This window comes from Cebus imitator, unplaced genomic scaffold, assembly GCF_001604975.1.
Source record: "Cebus imitator isolate Cc_AM_T3 unplaced genomic scaffold, Cebus_imitator-1.0 Scaffold993, whole genome shotgun sequence".
NCBI classification, from domain to species: Eukaryota; Metazoa; Chordata; class Mammalia; order Primates; family Cebidae; genus Cebus; species Cebus imitator.
Window position 1 is genome coordinate 47,578 of NW_016108308.1, and position 18,733 is coordinate 66,310.

At 39.7% G+C, this 18,733-nt stretch overlaps 1 protein-coding gene across 1 annotated transcript in view; it reads left to right on the forward strand.

Annotated features, from left to right (window-relative positions):
• The first annotated feature begins 582 nt into the window (after window positions 1-582).
• The window catches only part of LOC108298551 (peripheral plasma membrane protein CASK), a 55,736-nt gene continuing 37,585 nt past the window's right edge, over window positions 583-18,733 (forward strand). Inside the window, exons 1-3 of the mRNA XM_017521223.2 lie at window positions 583-755; window positions 7,385-7,560; window positions 12,944-13,066. Of these exons, the coding sequence (XP_017376712.1) occupies window positions 7,408-7,560; window positions 12,944-13,066 (276 nt within the window). The 5' untranslated portion in view covers window positions 583-755; window positions 7,385-7,407. The remainder of the gene's footprint in view (window positions 756-7,384; window positions 7,561-12,943; window positions 13,067-18,733) is intronic.

The following is an 18,733-nucleotide window of genomic DNA, read 5'->3' on the forward strand; positions in this document are numbered from 1 at the left end:
CCAAGTGGTTTCCTTTCCCCTTCTCCTTTCTCACCTCCCACCGCCACAGATAGGAAAGCAGGTCCAGAGAAGACATGCCCAGAAAGAGCATTGAAGTCCCTAGGAATAAGGTTTAATTAAAATCATTAAATCTGACCCATCCACGCAGTACTCCTTGGCTTAAGGATGGAAGGAATAAAACAAAGAAAAGAGGACTGGGGAGGGTGGACAAAGAAAGGGCCATGACTATTTCCTAACAACCAGGATACAATGGCTCTGTAGGTAAAGTCAGAGGTTTCAAGAAACATTTTGGCAAGAAGTATAAAATATATTTTTTCTTAAAGAACTCTAGACTGTCACTTGAAGGAAGACAGTATTGCATAGTAAGGCAGAAAAATGTATCTGTGTTTCTTGAACATCCATGCTTCCTTAGTAATTCTTAGCACTGTACTCTAACCTTACAAGCAAATAATTCCTGAAGAACATTGGATGGAAATCAGCCAGGAGTGAGAATATGACAAATAATTCAAGCATCCAAAATAATTTCAAAATTTTTAATGTGTTCTTATATTATCATGTTATCGAGTTTTATGTAAACTGAATTGTTCATCTTCAATTAATCCTCATATTTGGGATTTTTTTTGTTTGTTTGTTTGTCTGTTTTTCTTTTCAGCCCCACTGTGTTCTCCTCGCCTCAAAAGAAAACTCGGCACCTGTTAAACTTGGGGGCTTTGGGGTAGCTATTCAATTAGGGGAGTCTGGACTTGTAGCTGGAGGTAAGACTGCTTTAAAAAAAATTTCATCAAAACCTGGTCCCTTCAGACTGGTGTAAAACTTTCAAGCTACATATTAGCCCAAACTCAGTGTTTCATACCTCATTCCACCCCACCCCAACCCCAAAAAAGCATCATCAGATAGTTTTGAATTTAATAACTCTATAGTCATAACTAGAATTTTAGTCCCTTAAGAACAGACTCTATCTTTTTACTCTTTGTTTCTCTAGTACATAAGAGAAGAGATTGTAAGAGATTGAAACAGTGTACAAAGAAAATAAGTTTGAGGCATAGTGCTTTTTAAAGTTGAACTGGCCAAATAAAGTCAAATCTGAAATGTGTAGATTAGCCACTTCCTGGTTTACACTAATGGCTAATTTTTTTGTTTGTTTTTTGTTTTTTGTTTTTTTTTGAGACAGAGTTTCACTCTTGTTACCCAGGCTGGAGTGCAATGGCACAATCTCAGCTCACTGCAACCTCTGCGTCCTGGGTTCAGGCAATTCTCCTGCCTCAGCCTTCTGAGTAGCTGGGATTACAGGCATGCGCCACCATGCCCAGCTGATTTTTTGTATTTTTAGTAGAGACGGGGTTTCACCATGTTGACCAGGATGGCCTCGATCTCTTGACCTCGTGATCCACCCGCCTTGGCCTCCCAAAGTGCTGGGATTACAGGCGTGAGCCACCACGCCTGGCCACTAATGGCTAATTTTTAATTTCATACTGTTTTCCTTTTTCCATTTATCAAAGAATCTTGCTCAAGCCATTAGTCTATATATTAGCAAAGAGCAAGCAGATGTGAGAATGCAGGCTGATTTTATTATTAGCCAAAGCAAAACATAATTTTTAAATTCCCATGCCAGAATAAAAAGAAAAAAAGTTACAAGTAATAAATATCAAAAACAATCTTACCCAGCATATTTCATATAACTCAATTCATTGTAGCTAGAACATCAAGCAGTAACAACATAGACTATCTTCTGAAAAATGAACTATAGGTCACAGTTGTAATTTTTTTTTTGCAGACAGAATCTTTCTTTGTCACCCAGGCTGGAGAGCACAGTGGCACGATCATGGCACACTGCACTGCAGCCTTGACCTCCCAGGCTCAAGTGATCCTCCCACCTCAACCTCCCAAGTAGCTGGGATCACAGGCTTGTGCCACCACACCTGGCTAACTTTTTTTATTTTTAGTAGAGACAAGGTCTCACTACATTGCCCAGGCTGGTCTTGAACTCCCGGGCTTAAGCAATCCTCCTGCCTTGGCCTCCCAAAGTGCTGAGATTACAAGTGTAAACCACTGTGCCCAGCCCATAGTTATATTCTTTAAATAATTTTTTCACCACATTGCCCTCTAAAATTAAATTACATTCAAATTTTCTTTTAGTTTCACATTCTCTTCCAGTTAATCATTTCCAATAATATGCAAAACTGCAAGCTAAATATAGTTTCAAAGAATGCTGTTTTTTCCCCGTAATTTAAAACTTTCTGTTAGTGATTGGAAGACTGACCAAAGGGTCAGGTAGTAAAGTACAGTTTAATCATAGAATCTCAGGGTTCCAAAGGGCCTTAACTTCTCCAGTCTTGTAACTAATGATTGAATTCTTCCGTAATATCCCAGCAAAAGATTGAGTTCTGGTATTAAACCTCAGATAGGAAAGTAGTCACTACATCTCAGGACAGTTCATTTCATTTTTGGACAACTCCTTAAGTATTAAAAACCTCATCTTGGTATCCTTCTGTAACTTCTACCCAGTCGTTCTAATCCTGACTTTTGAAACCACTCTAAACAATTTTCATCCTTCCATATGATAACCGTTCATCTGTTTGTAGACAGCTACCATGTCCCCCTAGGTCCTATCCAAGTTAACTTCCCTATGACAATTTTGTCATTCTTCATATAAACTGGTTCAAAATCTCTTCAGTATCCACAAAATACAGGGTCCTGAACTGTACAGGTATTATAGTACCGCTAGTCCAGTGCACAGTAGCATTGGGCTATCATTTTTGGGTTCTGGGCCTTACATTTCTATCAGGTTCCCCAAATTGCATTAGCTTTTTGGGCAACTACATAGCACCGATGGTTCATATTGATCTTGTAATCAAGTGAAAATCCTAAATTATTTTTTAAACAAATTTGCTGTTACACCAACTCTCTCAATTCTGGCACTTATACAGATCACTTCTATGTTAAGACTATACATTTATAACAAATAATTTCTGATGATTATATTCCCAAGGTTAATGGGATGAAATGAAATGAATTTATGTGTTATATACTGGCCATATATAATGACTTTGTTTCTGTTACTCTGGATCTACATCCTGTTAGTATTCAAAATGTCATGGGCTTCATATTTTATTGTGCATCTTGATTGAAGGGGAAAAATAGATGCATTACATTTACCTGGACATTTTCTCCATATTAATCTTTTCCTTAAGTCCATGAACCTTTCCCCTAAATTGTTTACTTTTAAAGCTAATTTTGAAACCCCGCCTGTGTGTCAGTATTCAAAATTTATTTTTCTCCATGCTTCTAGAATTAAAATACTTCCTGATGGTCAAAATATTGTCATTTCTTAGCACACCTTTTTTTGTATTCTTGAAATAATGGTGAAAGTTACAATGTAACTTTGAATGTTACATATTCTATTTTTTAAAACAGAATATGAATAAATAAGAGAGAAATTCTTTTTCTTAGGAAAAACTTTTCTGTTGTTTAAGGCACTTTTGAAATTTTGCCAATTAAGGTTGGGCGCAGTACTTCTGGCACTTTGGGAGGCTGAGGCGGGCAGATTGAGCCCAGGAGTTCAAGACCAGCCTAGGCAACATGGCAAAACCCCATCTCTCCAAAACAATGCAAAAATTAGCCAGGCATGGTGGCAAAAGCCTGTAGTTCCAGCTACGCAGAAGGATCGCTTGAGCCCAGGAGACAGAGGCTGCAGTGAGCTGATGAGATCACGCCACTGCACTCCAGTCTGAGTGACAGAGCAAGACCCTGTCTCAAAAAAAAAAAAAAAAGAGAGAAAAAGAAAGAAATTCTGCCAATTATTTAATTATTTATTAAAGCCCAAAGCCATTTTCCTGTCAGTTTGAAATTCCAATCCCTAGTCCTCCAAATAGAAAGAAATTCATTCCCTTATATGTTATGTATAGTAAAAATCATTTAAACATATTTATACTCCTCCTACCTGAAACTTAGCTATTTAGGAAACTTACCCAGAATACAAATAGAAACCTAGAAAATAACTATACAGTAATAGAAACAAATTTATTCTACCTTTAAAAATCCACTCATGCTCCTCATAATTGGGCATCTAAAGACACTCTAAGGCTGACTTGCTCCCACGTTTTAAAAAGTTGTGTAGATTCATGTTCCTTCAGATGTTGCACATGCTATTCCTTCTAGTTGGAGTGCCTTTTGTCATTTTATCTATCTAGTTAACTCCTACTGTTCTGGAAGGCTGTGCCAACAACTGTCTCCTCTTTAAAGCTGGCTTATCTTCACCATCCCAAGTTGGATAGCCCTATTCCTTCTCTTCCGTATTGCCATAACTATCTGGGCTACATACCTCTGTGTAGCATTGGATGCAGGGACTTACATCAAAGACTGTGATTTGTAAGAGTAAGGGAGACCATGGCTGAGGGTATCTAGGACCTAGCAGCACTTAGGAAATTGCTATTAAATCTAAGAATCTGGTTGCTAGTCAGGTTCTAGTTAATAGCAGATTATAAAAGCAACAAATTAGGAGAAGGCAGAACTAAAGCATCATGAGAGAAAAGAAATGAAAGCCTGGCAAAAATATGTATATATATATACAGAGCAGACACCAAAACTTGGAAGGTGCAAGCAGCCTTTTAATACAAAAGAAATCAACTGTTACATACCTCTGAAGTTCCTGAGGGTACTTTCTGTTCTATAGGATAGTTCTTTAATCGATATCTACAATGACAACTCTGAGTCATCAAGAAAAGGTTAAATTATGAACAGCATTCTGTGTAAAAGAAGTCAGGAAATTGTAGAAAGCCATACAAAATTGTTTAAGTAAGGCAGGCACTGTGACTCACACCTGTAATCCCAGCTACTTGAGAGGCCAAGGCAGAAGGATCTCTTGAGCCCAGGAGTTTGAGACTAGCCTGGGGAAAATAGTGAGACTCCAAAAAAAAAAATTTTTTTTTTGAGACAGAATTTCACTCTTGTTGCCCAGACTGAAGTGCAGTGGTGCGATCTTGGCTCACTCCAACCTCCGCCTCCTGGGTTCAAGTGATTCTCCTGCCTCAACCTCCCTAGTAGCTGGGATTACAGGCATGCACCACCACACCCAGCTAATTTTGTAGTTTTAGTAGAGATAGGGTTTCTCCATGTTGGGCAGGCTGGTCTGAAACTCCCAACCTCAGGTGATCTGCCCACCTCGGCCTCTCAAAGTGCTGGGATTACAGGTGTGAGCTACCGCACCCGGCCAAAAGAAATTATTAAAGCAAAAAGGATTGTGTGCATAAATATTAAAATCACAATGTATTTTAAAATGTAGCTATTCAGAACAATTCTCTCCCAGAGATTCTAGGTAGGAAGGTTTTATTGTATTATCAAAATATATAACATTTAAATATTTGTCCAAAATATCTCAAACTGACATTTAATTTAGTTTCCTAATTTGTTTCCTTTTCTTAAAATTTTGTGGTCAAAGTCATAAAAGTCAAGAGGTCACTGAAGTAGAATCAGCAAAAACAAGGAGTTTTAGGAAATTGGTATAGATTAAAGATTAACTCCAGTCCTTTTTATATTCTACTGATTTACATGAAATAAAAAAGCATTCCTCTACATTCTTTCTCCCATGGTTTTTCCCCTGTCATCTATGAGCAAATTATTGAACCAAAACACAGGCATCTTCCCCAAGATTGAACAATAATTCTCCAGAATTGGGTAGTCTTCATCTAGCTAAATGGAGAGAACTTTCTCAGGATGGCTGGGACTGGCCATGGTGCTCTGATTATTCCCAGGGTAAGGCCCCCCATTTTGAGTGGCTTGGCTTGGGAAGTCCTAGGAGTCAAGTTGAGTTTCAAAGCATCATCCAAACTGTCAGCAGGTACCTGACTGGTGCCCTGGTACCAGTACCCTAGATGCTACTGGCTTCTCCTACTTCTGCTAGCTCCTGTCCATCAGAACAAGGCCAATTCTCCAGTGGCCACTCCCTGTCCAGGCTATTAATGAAGCATAGGCGGCTTAGTTCCCATCCCTTCAGCTTCTTCATGTTACTTGAGGAAGCAAAAGGGGGCAGTACAGAAATAAAAGTATTTCTTTAGCTAGATCCTTCTAGCCAATAGTTTTCACTGATCTATCATACATTTTAAATGAAAATATTTTCACTACTGGAACCCTGAACTTAATCTTTTCTACTATGGGGGGAGGAAGGGAAACTACATTATCTGCAGCAAAGTTACATCCTAATACACAAGCGAAGAGCTCTTTTATCCTTCTCCATCCCAAGTGAATTTGATAATCATGAACAGAACTAGATATATTCTCTCTAGCCGAACCAAAAGATCTCTAAGGTCTTTTAAAACTACAGTCTGAGTTCTAAATAAAGTATTGCACAATCTTCAAAGTAAAAATTATGTTGAACTCAGTATGATGAAAGAGAGAAAGACACAGGGAGGAAGGGAGGTGGCTGGGCTTGCATACATCTAGAAGAGCTGCCAAGTCCAATGGGCAGTGCCCCCTCCCACAGTGATCTTCCTACAGTCTACAAGACTTTCATTCCACAATAGAAGACTTGCTTTGAGATACTGAGTTAAAGATAGGTATGAATGTGCAAACAGATGATATCAGATTCCTTACAGAAAGCTAGTTTTTGGTAGAGAAACGAAAGTATTCTTTAAAGAAGATGAAAGTCAAGGAGGATTGAATGGGAGGAGCTTCATAATTTTGCTTTTGTTTATGCCATATAATATTTGCTCTCATTCTCTTCATATGTTAATGTTAGGAAGAAGCTAAAAACTCCTGCTGTAACAAAATATTGCTATTGTTAATTCCTATAACTAACCTGTAAAATCAACTGAACAGGATTTCAGAGTAAAATTCACATTTCAAATAACAGTTCTCAGCATTAGGTTTCATTGGGGAATTTCCATTTGGCAGTCAAGTCATCTTTTTTCCACAGATTTTTTTTCTCATGCCTGCCTGCCCCCTCCTCTCCTTTCCTCTGCCTCTGCCCAGGCCAGGCCTCCCTACTCTTTCCTGGACAGCTACAGGCTCTGCCTGTTGACTCTTTCACCTGCCTCTGCTCTGTATTTTTAATGACTTTCAAACATGTGAGAATTAGAAACTTTAAACTTATTCATGAGGTAAGAACCACGTAAATACCTACTGTGTAGCATGCAGAATTCAATAGGGAGTGCCAATGTTACAAGACAAAATACCTAATCTGGGCTCAATATTTTCAAGAAGTGATTAGATAAGAAATTTTTTTCGCCTGTGTGAACTTGATTTTATGGGGAGGGGAGAAGTGGTGAGAGAGCATGTGTATTGGCAAACTGTTTATTCGGATTCTTATTGTTCTATTATCTTTAGTTTTCAAGTGGAAAACCCCATTTTATGTAAACATTTTTTTTCCTTAATGTTGTTTTAAATGTAGGACGTGTTGGAACACCTCATTTTATGGCACCAGAAGTGGTCAAAAGAGAGCCTTACGGAAAGCCTGTAGACGTCTGGGGGTGCGGTGTGATCCTTTTTATCCTGCTCAGTGGTTGTTTGCCTTTTTATGGAACCAAGGAAAGATTGTTTGAAGGAATTATTAAAGGAAAATATAAGGTAATGCATCATGGACATTTTCTTTTCCATTGAGATTAATTTATCCTGAAAAATGTTTTTTTGAAGTTACTGTCTATCTTTGCCCACTGATTGACTACCAGATAGTTACCCAATCAAAGAAAAGATCTTTGCTTACATCATTGCTCTGATGGCCTTGGTAGGCAACATAGGCCTCAAGTAAATTTCTGAGTCACTGTCAGCTGAGCTATCACCCTAGTGAAGAAAACATTTATGACCTTTCTTAGTGTAATTTGAGAAAGAGGCCTTACTTTTAAAGCTTTTTGCTTAATTTGTAAAATTAAAATGGAATTTCATCCAGGTGTAATTTTAGTCATTCTTTATCTTAATTTTAAATTTATGCCAGCGCAGCCTAAAACATTAGCCATTTACATTCAAGGATAAAAGGAAATGGCCATGACAACTGCAATTCATAATACAATATAGAGGCATTTCAATGTGGCTTAAACATTTCTACTCTTCTTTGGCTACTATGTGTTGGCAGCCTCATGTACTATCACAGACTTGTGCTTAGTAAATAATTACTTTAATTAGTAAAAAATTGAAAAGTCATTACTGGCATTATGAATAGTGATATCAAAAACACCTAAGGACTTCTTGGAAATCAGTAAGCTTAAGGTTGATTTCACTACCCCGGCTCTTAGACTCCTTTGTCCTGTCCCACAGGGTATAGCTGACAATGACTAGGAGGCTGCGCATGGGAAGCATGGGGGAGTGTGTGTCTGGATATCAGGTTAAGACTGTTTAAGTTGGGGAAATTCTTTTTCCTCTCATTATTACTGAAACTCATACTTTCTATTCAACCTAATCACTGTTTCATTTTCGGCCATGACTGACAACATAAAACCAAAAACATGTATATGTAACACTGCACTCTAAAACTGTGAGGCCTCTAAAGTTTTCTCTTCAGTTCCTCAGTAATGTCAGAATTTTATATGGGACTTGGAAAAATAAAATTAAAAAAAAGAAAAGTAGTCCCAGAGTTACACAGCCTTATCCTTTTAAGCCATAACTGAAGTTTATGCAGATGAGAATAGTATATACTTTTGTTGGTTTATTTACTTCACTCACCATCAGTTTATGAGTGCAAATAAGTTTGTCTCTTGTTTTAGTTAAAGATATATGACAGGGCCGGGCGCGATGGCTCAAGCCTGTAATCCCAACACTTTGGGAGGCCGAGGCGGGTGGATCACAAGGTCAAGAGATCGAGACCATCCTGGTCAACACGGTGAAACCCCGTCTCTACTAAAAATTTAAAAAAAATTAGCTGGGCATGGTGGCGCGTGCCTGTAATCCCAGCTACTCAGGAGGCTGAGGCAGGAGAATTGCCTGAACCCAGGAGGCGGAGGTTGCGGTGAGCCAAGATCGCGCCATTGCACTCCAGCCTGGGTAACAAGAGCGAAACTCCGTCCCAAAAAAAAAAAAAGATATATGACAAAGCTCTGTTAACAGAGAAATATGTTTTAAATATAGGTTTTTCTGCTCCTCCTAGTCAGCTGGCCACTGGGGAATAAAATGAATACTTACCAGGTAACTAAATGTCTCAGGAAACTGCTTGTAAGTAATCATCCCTCTTCAATCCAAGGAAGTTGTGAGTTGCTCTCAGGAATGCACAGCCAAATTCTGTTTGGATTTAGCCAGGTGAAATCACAGATGCTGACATTTTAAAAGAAGCATGATTATTGATACATCAGCATAATAATAATACTAGCAATAATGATAGCTAACTCAGGCATAGCACTTATACTCCATGACAGGAACTATTCTAAGCACATAAGTAAAGTGCTTAGAGCAGTTTAATTCATTTAATCCTCACAGCAACTTGTGAGGTAGGTAACATATAATAATAATCCCCCACCTGCCTTTTTGACTTATAGGCATTTGCTAATAATAGAATTCTTCCTTTGTATTTGTTCAGTTGTTAACTTCCTAGTTTCCAAGGCAATGTGCTTCATTCCAGCAGACTCTGTTATTTTATCTCGTCTATTTTTAAAACATTGGAGAGTTATTTTTGTTTCTTGGTAAAAAGACTTAGACTGTTCACACATGTGCAAAAGTTAAGTTATTTAACAATTCCCTATTCCTAGTATTACAGTAAGTCAGATGGATGGTGGCAGCTACAACATAATTTTTTTTGTACCTGGAGTTTGAAGCATTGAGGTTATTAATTTATTTACTCTTTTACTTGGCTAACCTCACCTCTCATTTATCTTCAGGACTTTCCTTACAAAAGGCCTGGGTTTTCAGCACCTTAGTTTGAAGTATAGATCCATCTCTACCATCTACAATGAATCTCGGCCTTTTTCTTTTAGTATACCGTGATATGATTCTGTCAGCATTTATTTTTCTTTTATTATCAAAATTTTCACACAAGTAAAAATAGTAGAGAGAATAGTATAATGAGCTCAATATAGCTCCAATAACATAGACAATCTTGTTTTATGTGTATTCTACATATTACTACATTATTTTAAAGCAGATCTCGGCTGGGCTCACTTCAGCCCAGGAGCTCAAGACCAGCCTGGGCAACATAGGGAGACCTCCTGGTCTCTACAAAAAGTACAAAAATTAGCCAAGCCTGGTGGCACACACGTGTAATCTCAGCTACTTGGGAGGCTGAGGTGGCAGGATTATCTGAATCTGGGAGGTCAAAGCTACAATGAGCCATGATCACACCACTGTACTTCAGCCTGGGCAGCAGAGTGAGACCCTGTCTCCCCCCACCCCCCAAAAAAGTAGATTTCAAAAAAATTATTTCATCACCCTGGTAGTTCTTTTTTGAGACAGAGTCTTGCTCTGTCACCCAGGCTGGAGTGCCGTGGCACAATCTTGGCTCACTGCAACCTCTCCCTCCTGACAAGTGATTCTCATGCCTCAGCATCCCGAGCAGCTGGGATTACAGGCCTATGAACCACGATGCCTGGCTAATTTTTGTATTTTTAGTAGAAATGGGGGTTTCACCATGTTGGCCAGGCTGGTCTCGAACTCCTGACCTCAAGTGATCCACCCACCTCAGCCTCCCAAAGTGCTGGGACTACAGGTGCAAGCCACCGCGCTTGGCCTCATTTCATCACTCTAATGGTTCTGAGCAAAAGAACTATTAACAAAATTCTTGATCTCGATGGATATTTTCAAGAAAAGTTTGATGACACCTTTTAAATGTAGTACTTTTTTTTTTCTTTTTTACTGCCAGCACTTGTAAAAGTGAGACCATTAAATATGGTACATTTAAATTGTCATAGTTTATAAACTGCTACTGGTCTTAAGTGATTTTAATTTGACTTTCAAATTATCATTTGGTAGGTTATTTGATCTTTTAAAGTAGCTATTAGAAAATACTATTTAACTAGAATGTATGCTAACACTTAACCTCAATTAAGTGCTTTATAAAGGGCAAAAATATATTTCCCAAACTATATATAAGAGATGTAATGTCATATCATTATTACAGGTAGCCAGTTAGTATATACACAGCAACATTCAAAGCTGCCATCGCTTTGGTAATCAAATAAGTAAGATTGTCTTATAGCCTTATTTTGTTCCACCTTAAAAATTCAACCTCCCAAATTTATTTTAGCTACTCTTCTTAGCTGAAAGAAGAGAAAATCCTGTATTGAACTCTCTTGTAAAAAGGACAAGGGAGTATCCTTCTAAACCTCTAATCATTTCAGAAATCATACCACTACTTTCAGATGATTTCTCAACCCCTTTGTCAAGGAAAAATTATTCAGACTTTAAAGAATACATTTGCTTCAGGATGGGGAGAGGAAACAAGTCTATCTAAGCCCCATCTAATCCCTCACCTCATTTCAAATTGGTCATTTGAGCACAATTCCACTAGGATGATGTTCTTTTTTTTTTTTTTTAAGACAGAGTCTCACTCTATCACCCAGGCTTGGAGTGCAGTGGTACCATTTTGGCTCACTGCAATCTCCACTTCCCAGGTTCAAGCAATTCTCATGCCTCAGCCTCCCGAGTAGCTGGGATGACAGGCATGCGCCACCACACCCAACTAATTGTTGTATTTTTAATAGAGACAGGGTTTCACCATGTTGGCCAGGCTGGTCTCGTACTCCTGAGCCCGGGTGATCCTCCCACCTCAGCCTCCCAAAGTGTGGGATTACAGGCATGAGCCACTGTGTCCAGCCAGGTGTTGATATTTAAACAGCCTCATGGCATTAATCTTAATGGGATTTGACAAACAGAAGTGACTACTATTTGAAATTCTGGCTGTTTGGCGGGGAGGAAATAAAGCATACTTCAATTTTAAGGGCTATACCCAACGTAAAGACACTTTTCACTACCCATCTTCAAGTACAAATCCTCACATTAGTCAGAGATAATGCTAGCCCTTGGTCAAATTTTAATGACTTATTTATACTGCAGTGCAAGTACTGCGGTTTCATTTGGCTTTAAAATGTTGTGGAGTTTACTCTTCATCTTTCTCCCTTAGAAGGTGATGTGAGTCTCTGCCTGTTAAAGCCATGGCTTTGCTTGAAGGTCCTGGCACTGGGTAGCTCACATAAGCTCACCGCATCAGTCAATTTACTGATGTTGTGCAGGGAATGAGATTCTACTCTGTCTCTACCTCCTTTCCCCACTTGCCTTCTCAACCCCACCCCCTAAGCACTCTGATTTTTTTTTTTTTTATGATTCTGGGTCTCAGACATACCCCTTTTCCCAGGAACCTTCTAGCACTTGCCTCACAGATCCACAGCCTTTCTCATAAGTTCTGTGTCTTTTGAACATTCATAATTATTTTTGTTTGATTTTAGTCAATATACCATGTGGCTTAGTTGTCTCATCTCTAAAAGAAACAAAAGTAACTTCACTGAGGACAATATATGAGCAATATTCTGCGGGACCTACGGTAGTAGAATACTTTTTCCTAAACACTAAAATTGATATGCAGTGACTAGAATATCCTATTAATAACTTTGCGTAGTTCACAATTATTGCTAACCTCAATTTTTAGAAACATATTTTTTAAATATTTCTTTAAAAATTTTAAGTTTTATTTTAGTCCTTTCTGGATCAATGTATTCTAGTCTCCCTAGCCAAGGATCTAAAGATAGAAACTGGAATAATGAACATTCTGGTCTTCAGTTATTGAATATATTATCACTTACATAACAAGAATATGTGTATGGAATATTTACTGACACAAATTCTTATGTAGTAAAGAACAACAATAAAAGAATTGCATTTGTCCTTTCTTCCTCAGAATGCACGCCTTTAGAATCAAATTTCCGTTCTTTGCTCTCAGAATTTTATTCACATTGAAGCAGCATAGGAATATTAAATAATAGTGAATGTTAATATCTCACTTAAGATAACTATGTAGTTTTCCTTTCCTCTTCCTCAGATGAATCCAAGGCAGTGGAGCCATATCTCTGAAAGTGCCAAAGACCTAGTACGTCGCATGCTGATGCTGGATCCAGCTGAAAGGATCACCGTTTATGAAGCACTGAATCACCCATGGCTTAAGGTACATGAGCATTCACAGGTCACCTTCTACACTTTGTCTGAACACTTCCAGTGACAGGAATGCATTGCTCTATGAGATGGTCCTTTTTACCTTTTCTTTTTTCTGAGTATTTTTCATTAATTGTTTTCATCTTGTTTGCTGTTCCTGCACATCATCTGTGAACATCTGAATAGAAGACATACCATTTGAGTGTCATGCAGCTATCAGAGGGTAAAACAGAGGATTAAGACAAAATACATCAGGGGAAGGCCTCTTTGTTCTCTGACAGCGTGTTTCAAAGATACGCAACACCAACAACTGAAATAATACCATGTTATAATAAATTAATTATCTTTATTTTGGGTGTGACTGTGTGCTTTATAGCATTAACTATTTTTCAATAGATACTAGATATGAATTTACTGTCTTAGGAAAATAGCAGTTTTTTGTTTTTTAAGACAAGGTCTGACACCATAGCCCAGGCTGGAATGCAGTGGCACCACCTCTACTCACTGCAACCTCTGCTCCTGGGCTCAAGCGAACCTCCCACTTTAACCTCCCCAGTAGCTGGGACCACAGGCATGCAGTACAACACCTGGCTAATTTTTGTATTTTTTGTAGTGATGGGGTTTCACCATGTTACCCAGGCTTGTCTCAAACTCCTGTACTCAAGCAATCTGCCTGCCTCAGCCTCCCAAAGTGCTGGGATTACAGGCATGAGTCACTGCACCCAGCCAAAAGGCAGATTTTAAAAGTTTGTTTTATAGCCCATCTTGCCAGTGAGTATTAAGGAAAATTATAACTTGGGACAGCAATGAAACAGTACCTTTATACACACACACACACACACACACACACACACACACACACACACACTTTAAGTTCTGGGATACATGTGCAGAATGTGCAGGTTTGTTGCATAGGTATATACATGCCATGGCTGTTTGCTGCACCCATCAACCCGTCAGAAACAGTACTTCTTGATTAAGACATTATATAGCCCAATAATTCCAGGAAATTTTCACTTTAGAGGTTAGAAAACTAATGCTTGGGGAAGTTTAAAATTTGCACCAAGTCACAGAAGTTGTCAGTGGTGGAACCAGGATTCTAATTCAGCCTGCCGCTACCCTTCCATTTATCCACTAGATCCTATCCCTTTTTATTTGACCACATTGACCCAATAACTTCCTCCCTTCGTGCATCATCAGAGTTCTCTCTCTGTTGGATCTAACATGCTATAGTTTATTAGTATTATACACACACATATATAGACATATACCTTCTCCTGACCCTACAACCCCCTCCAGCTTTTGCCCCTATTTTTTGCTTCCCTTGACAGCAGTTCCTGGAAAGAGTTGTATAGACTGCTCACATTCTCCAGTTTCCTATTTCTTTCTCATGAACCCAATCTAGTCAATATCACAATCTTATTTATTCCACTAAAACAGCTATTGTCAAGTCACTACTGACCTTCATGTTAGTAAGTCCAGTGTTCAAATCCCAGGCCTTGTCCTTGGCCTGTCAGCAACATTTGACACCCATCCTCCTGCAACACTGTCTTCTCTGGGCTTCCGGGACACCTGCTCTCTTGCTTATCGTACCTCTGGCTGCTCCTTCTCAGATCCTGCTGATTCTTCCTTACCTCCCCTCTCCCACCTCTTCACACTGGAATCCCATAGGCCTCCGTTCTTGCTCCTCCTCTTTTTCTCTATTGAAGCTGAAAAAACTCAAACTGCTCTCATACCACACAGCAACAATCAATACAGAAGACTTCTGTGACCAGATATGTGGAGACTTCTCCCCACAAACAAGCAAACAGTCAACTCTGTAGCAGACTACAGCTGGGTATCCTCCCAACTAAATTCAAACACTATCTACCTGGAGATAGCATTCCACAGATTGAGGGCTCAGTCATACAACCCTCCCCTCTTCAGACACCAGTCATGTCCAAGCCACTGAAACTTCTGCCAGCCAACTACAAATTGGGGACCCCATAGCTCCTTCCTCTTTGGAGTTGGTTAATTTGCTACAGCAGCTTACAGAATTCAGGGAAACATTTACTTATGTTTATCAGTTTGTTACATAGGATATTACAAAGCATATAGATAAAGAGATGCATAGGACAAGTTATAGGAGAGGAGGGGAGCAGAGTTTCCATACCCTCCCCAGGCACAGCACCTTCCAGGAACCTCCATGTGTACAGCTCTTCAAAAGCTCCCCAAATCCTGTCCTTTTGGGGTTTTATGGAGGCTTTATTACTGTAGGCATGGTTGATTAAACATAGGCCATTGGTAATCAACTTAACCTTTGGTACCTCTCCCGCCCCAGAGATTGAGGGATGGGTCTGAAAGTTCCAACCCTCTAATCCTGCCTGGATCTTTGTTTCCCCGTCCTGAAGCTGCCTAGGGGCTGCCAGCCATCAGACATCTTTAGAGTTTCTAAGGCTTTTAGGAGTTGCGTGCCAGGAAGTGAGCTAGAGGACCAAATATATATTTCACAGTATACTTCTGGTTTTCGAACCTGGATTCCTTACATTAAAAGAATATAAGCCAGCGTGGTGAAACCCCATCTCTACTAAAAATGCAAAAATTAGCTGGGCATGGTGGCAGGTGCCTGTAATCCCAGCTATTTGGGAGGCTGAGGCAGGAGAATTGCTTGAACCCAGGAGGCAGAGGTTGCAGTGAGCCAAAATTGCACCATTGCACTCCAGCCTGGGCAACAGGAGCAAAACTCTGTCTCAAAAAAAAAAAGAAAGAAAGAAAGAAATTTAAAAGAATATATAACTCAAAAGACACTGCCACATTACTAGAATGTCATTCAAGCATTAATAATTAGTTCGGTCCACCGTCATATTGTATGAATAGGTCTCCCAGCGCGAGGCCACTCAGCTTTGCAGGTTTTCCATTGATCTTGTCAGGTGCTAAAAGCAGGAATGGTCTTGGTTTCACCCTTTCAGACATCTGATAAAATTGAGCTAAGAGACAGTATCCTTTCTTGCTCTGAGTCTCTTTCAAGGTGTTAATGTAATGTAATAATGGATTTCCCTGAATTCATAACCCATTTATTTATTCCTTTACTCTCAGCTGTTAATTTTTTCCTCACTTTACTAATAACCATTGGAAGAGACATTAGAATCAACATGGTGCTGGTCTAGATGGGAGGCAGCAATACTAGTCTACTAATTGCCTCCTCCTCAGCCCACTCCCATGCAGAGAGGCTAAGATTACCTAGGTGCCAAGTGAGTGGGCCATTTTTACCACCAGGAAATATAGCTGCATTCACAATTAACCCCACCCCCATCAGGTCCTTAGGAATTCTGACACAAGGTTTAAAAACATAGTTAGAATTTCTTGTTTAGGAATCATCCCTGCTTCTACCACTGGTAGTTATGGCTCTGGTCCTATAAACACTGTATAGGGGGAGGGGTGGGGGGAGTTTAGGTAATATGGGAAAGAAGGAAAGAAAAAAGTATAGTAATTATATCAGAATACTCCCCTCTTGGCAAGAATTGCATACTCATACCAGCATCCTCCACCACCCCCTCTTCCCCAGATCAATCAGAAAAACAAAAGAATAGTGGGCACACTCCTTTAGCCCCACTCATGTTGACTGTAAGTACACACTGGTAAAGGCAAGTAAGCCAGCCCTTCATGCTTTCATCTCCCCCTGTTTTAGACAACCAATGTTTTCATTGCCCATTTTACTCTCTATCAAACTATTTCTGAGAAGAATGTCTCTGCCCACTGCTAGAACATTATGGGATGTACCGTGTGTTGTTTGGCCTGAAGAAATGGTGTTCAGCTCTCCAAATCTATGCAGTATTTTCTGTTCTGGTTTTTTTATGGCATTCTCATCATTCACATCTTCCACTGGGCGAGTGAAGCCCAGTCCAGAATCAGTGTCTATTCCTGTCAAGACCCATTTGTTGCCTCCCCTACCAACATCAGCCTCACTTGCCAGCCTGTTCAGGGCCTTCCCACCATGAAATCTGCCCCATAGCCATGGGCAGTGTCTGTCTTTTTTGCTGGCAGACAGAATAGTTCTTATTGGCATTTTGTGCTTGAGATGATGAAAAAGAAACCTGTCTAGATACAGCCCATCTCTGCACTGTTGCAGTACCCATTTATCCACTCATTTCATGGACCCAAGGTGGCCACCTCAAGGGAGCACACAGGGTTCTCTGCTTGTCAACGTCAATCATTTTCTGAACCCAGAAAGAGGCTCTTCTGATGGGTATCAACATATTCTACTTATTGCACCCCCAGATTTCCATAGGGCCATTCTCCATAGGGGCATCCCTTTAATAAACAGACCAGGTTTCCACACCTCTTCTGCCTGACCGTGTTACCAGGCCACTGGCGACTGTCCATGAGTCAGTAAAAAACCAAACACAGGAGTTTTTGTTATTGTTCATTTCTTCAGAATGCAATTCAACCGCCAAGCTAATTTGATCTTACCTTTTGATCAAGAGTGGCATCCTTCCAGACAGGATGCTGTCTGTTCACCTTGGAAGTGTCATTTACACACCAAACAGCACTTTGTTGGTCACTTGAGAGCTGTTCACAAGTCCCTGTCCAGGTGTCAGCAGAATCCCACAGTTCCTCACACAGTTCGAGAGTCAGTCCTAGGGGAAAAGAGGCTCCCCTGCTTGAGAATGTTTCCTCCTTGCACTTCCCAGGGAGGATGCTCCTGTTTTATAAACCATTTTCCTTTTACTATGGAACTATTCTGGGCACTGCCATCCCCATTTGAATGTTTCTCTGAAAGCATGAGTATTTCAAGGTATCAAGATCATTTTATGTCCTTCAGTCTTAGGGGTAGCTTCAGTTAATGTCCCATAGCAAGGTAGTAAATGCCCCCAAGTGGAAATTCTCTAGTGCAAAATCCTAGTAGTTGTCACTGGGAAATGCTTACAGACTCTGGCCATAAGCCCCAGTTAAACACCCCGCAAAGGGCAAGCAGATGGAGAATTTGCCCCTAACAGCACTCCAGCTTCACTCCACACTGTGTGAGCTCAAGCAGCCTTACTGGTGCCTGGTTAGTATGTTCAATTAATATTGCTTGAAGCGCAGATTTACATTTCTTCTGTTTTACAATATTAGGTAGGGGAAGTGTTCCCCACCCAGTCATAATTATCCAGTTCCATAAAACATTTACATCAAGGAGACATAACTCATTTATGTAAATCCTGTTTAAACAGTACAAATCTCATACTCCTATTAATGCTTACTTTCACCCTTTTCTAAAAAAAGGCATTGAGTCCCCAACAGGGGGTTGAACCGAGGGACCTTGCCCCCCTTTGTCTTGATTAACCTGCCTCAACATTACCCCAAGTAATTGTTGGTCAGCTTTCTCACTGTAATCTCTGCCTTCTGACTTTTTCAGTTTCTCCAAACTGAGGTGAATACAGCAAGCCTGTTTGGAACCCCTTAACATTGGGAGAGCAGAGGCTCGCTACCAGCCTTCCATAGTATTATATTGAGATCTTTGTTTTAACCCCATCAATTTCCACCTTTCTTTTTTTTTTGCTTGTTTGTTTTTGTTTTTGTTTTTGTTTTTGGTTTTTTTTCCCATTTATTTATTTTATTGTATTTTAGGTTTTGGGGTACATGTGAAGAACATGCAAAATTGTTGCATAGGAACACACATGGCAGTGTGATTTGCTGCCTTCCTCCCCATCACCTACAT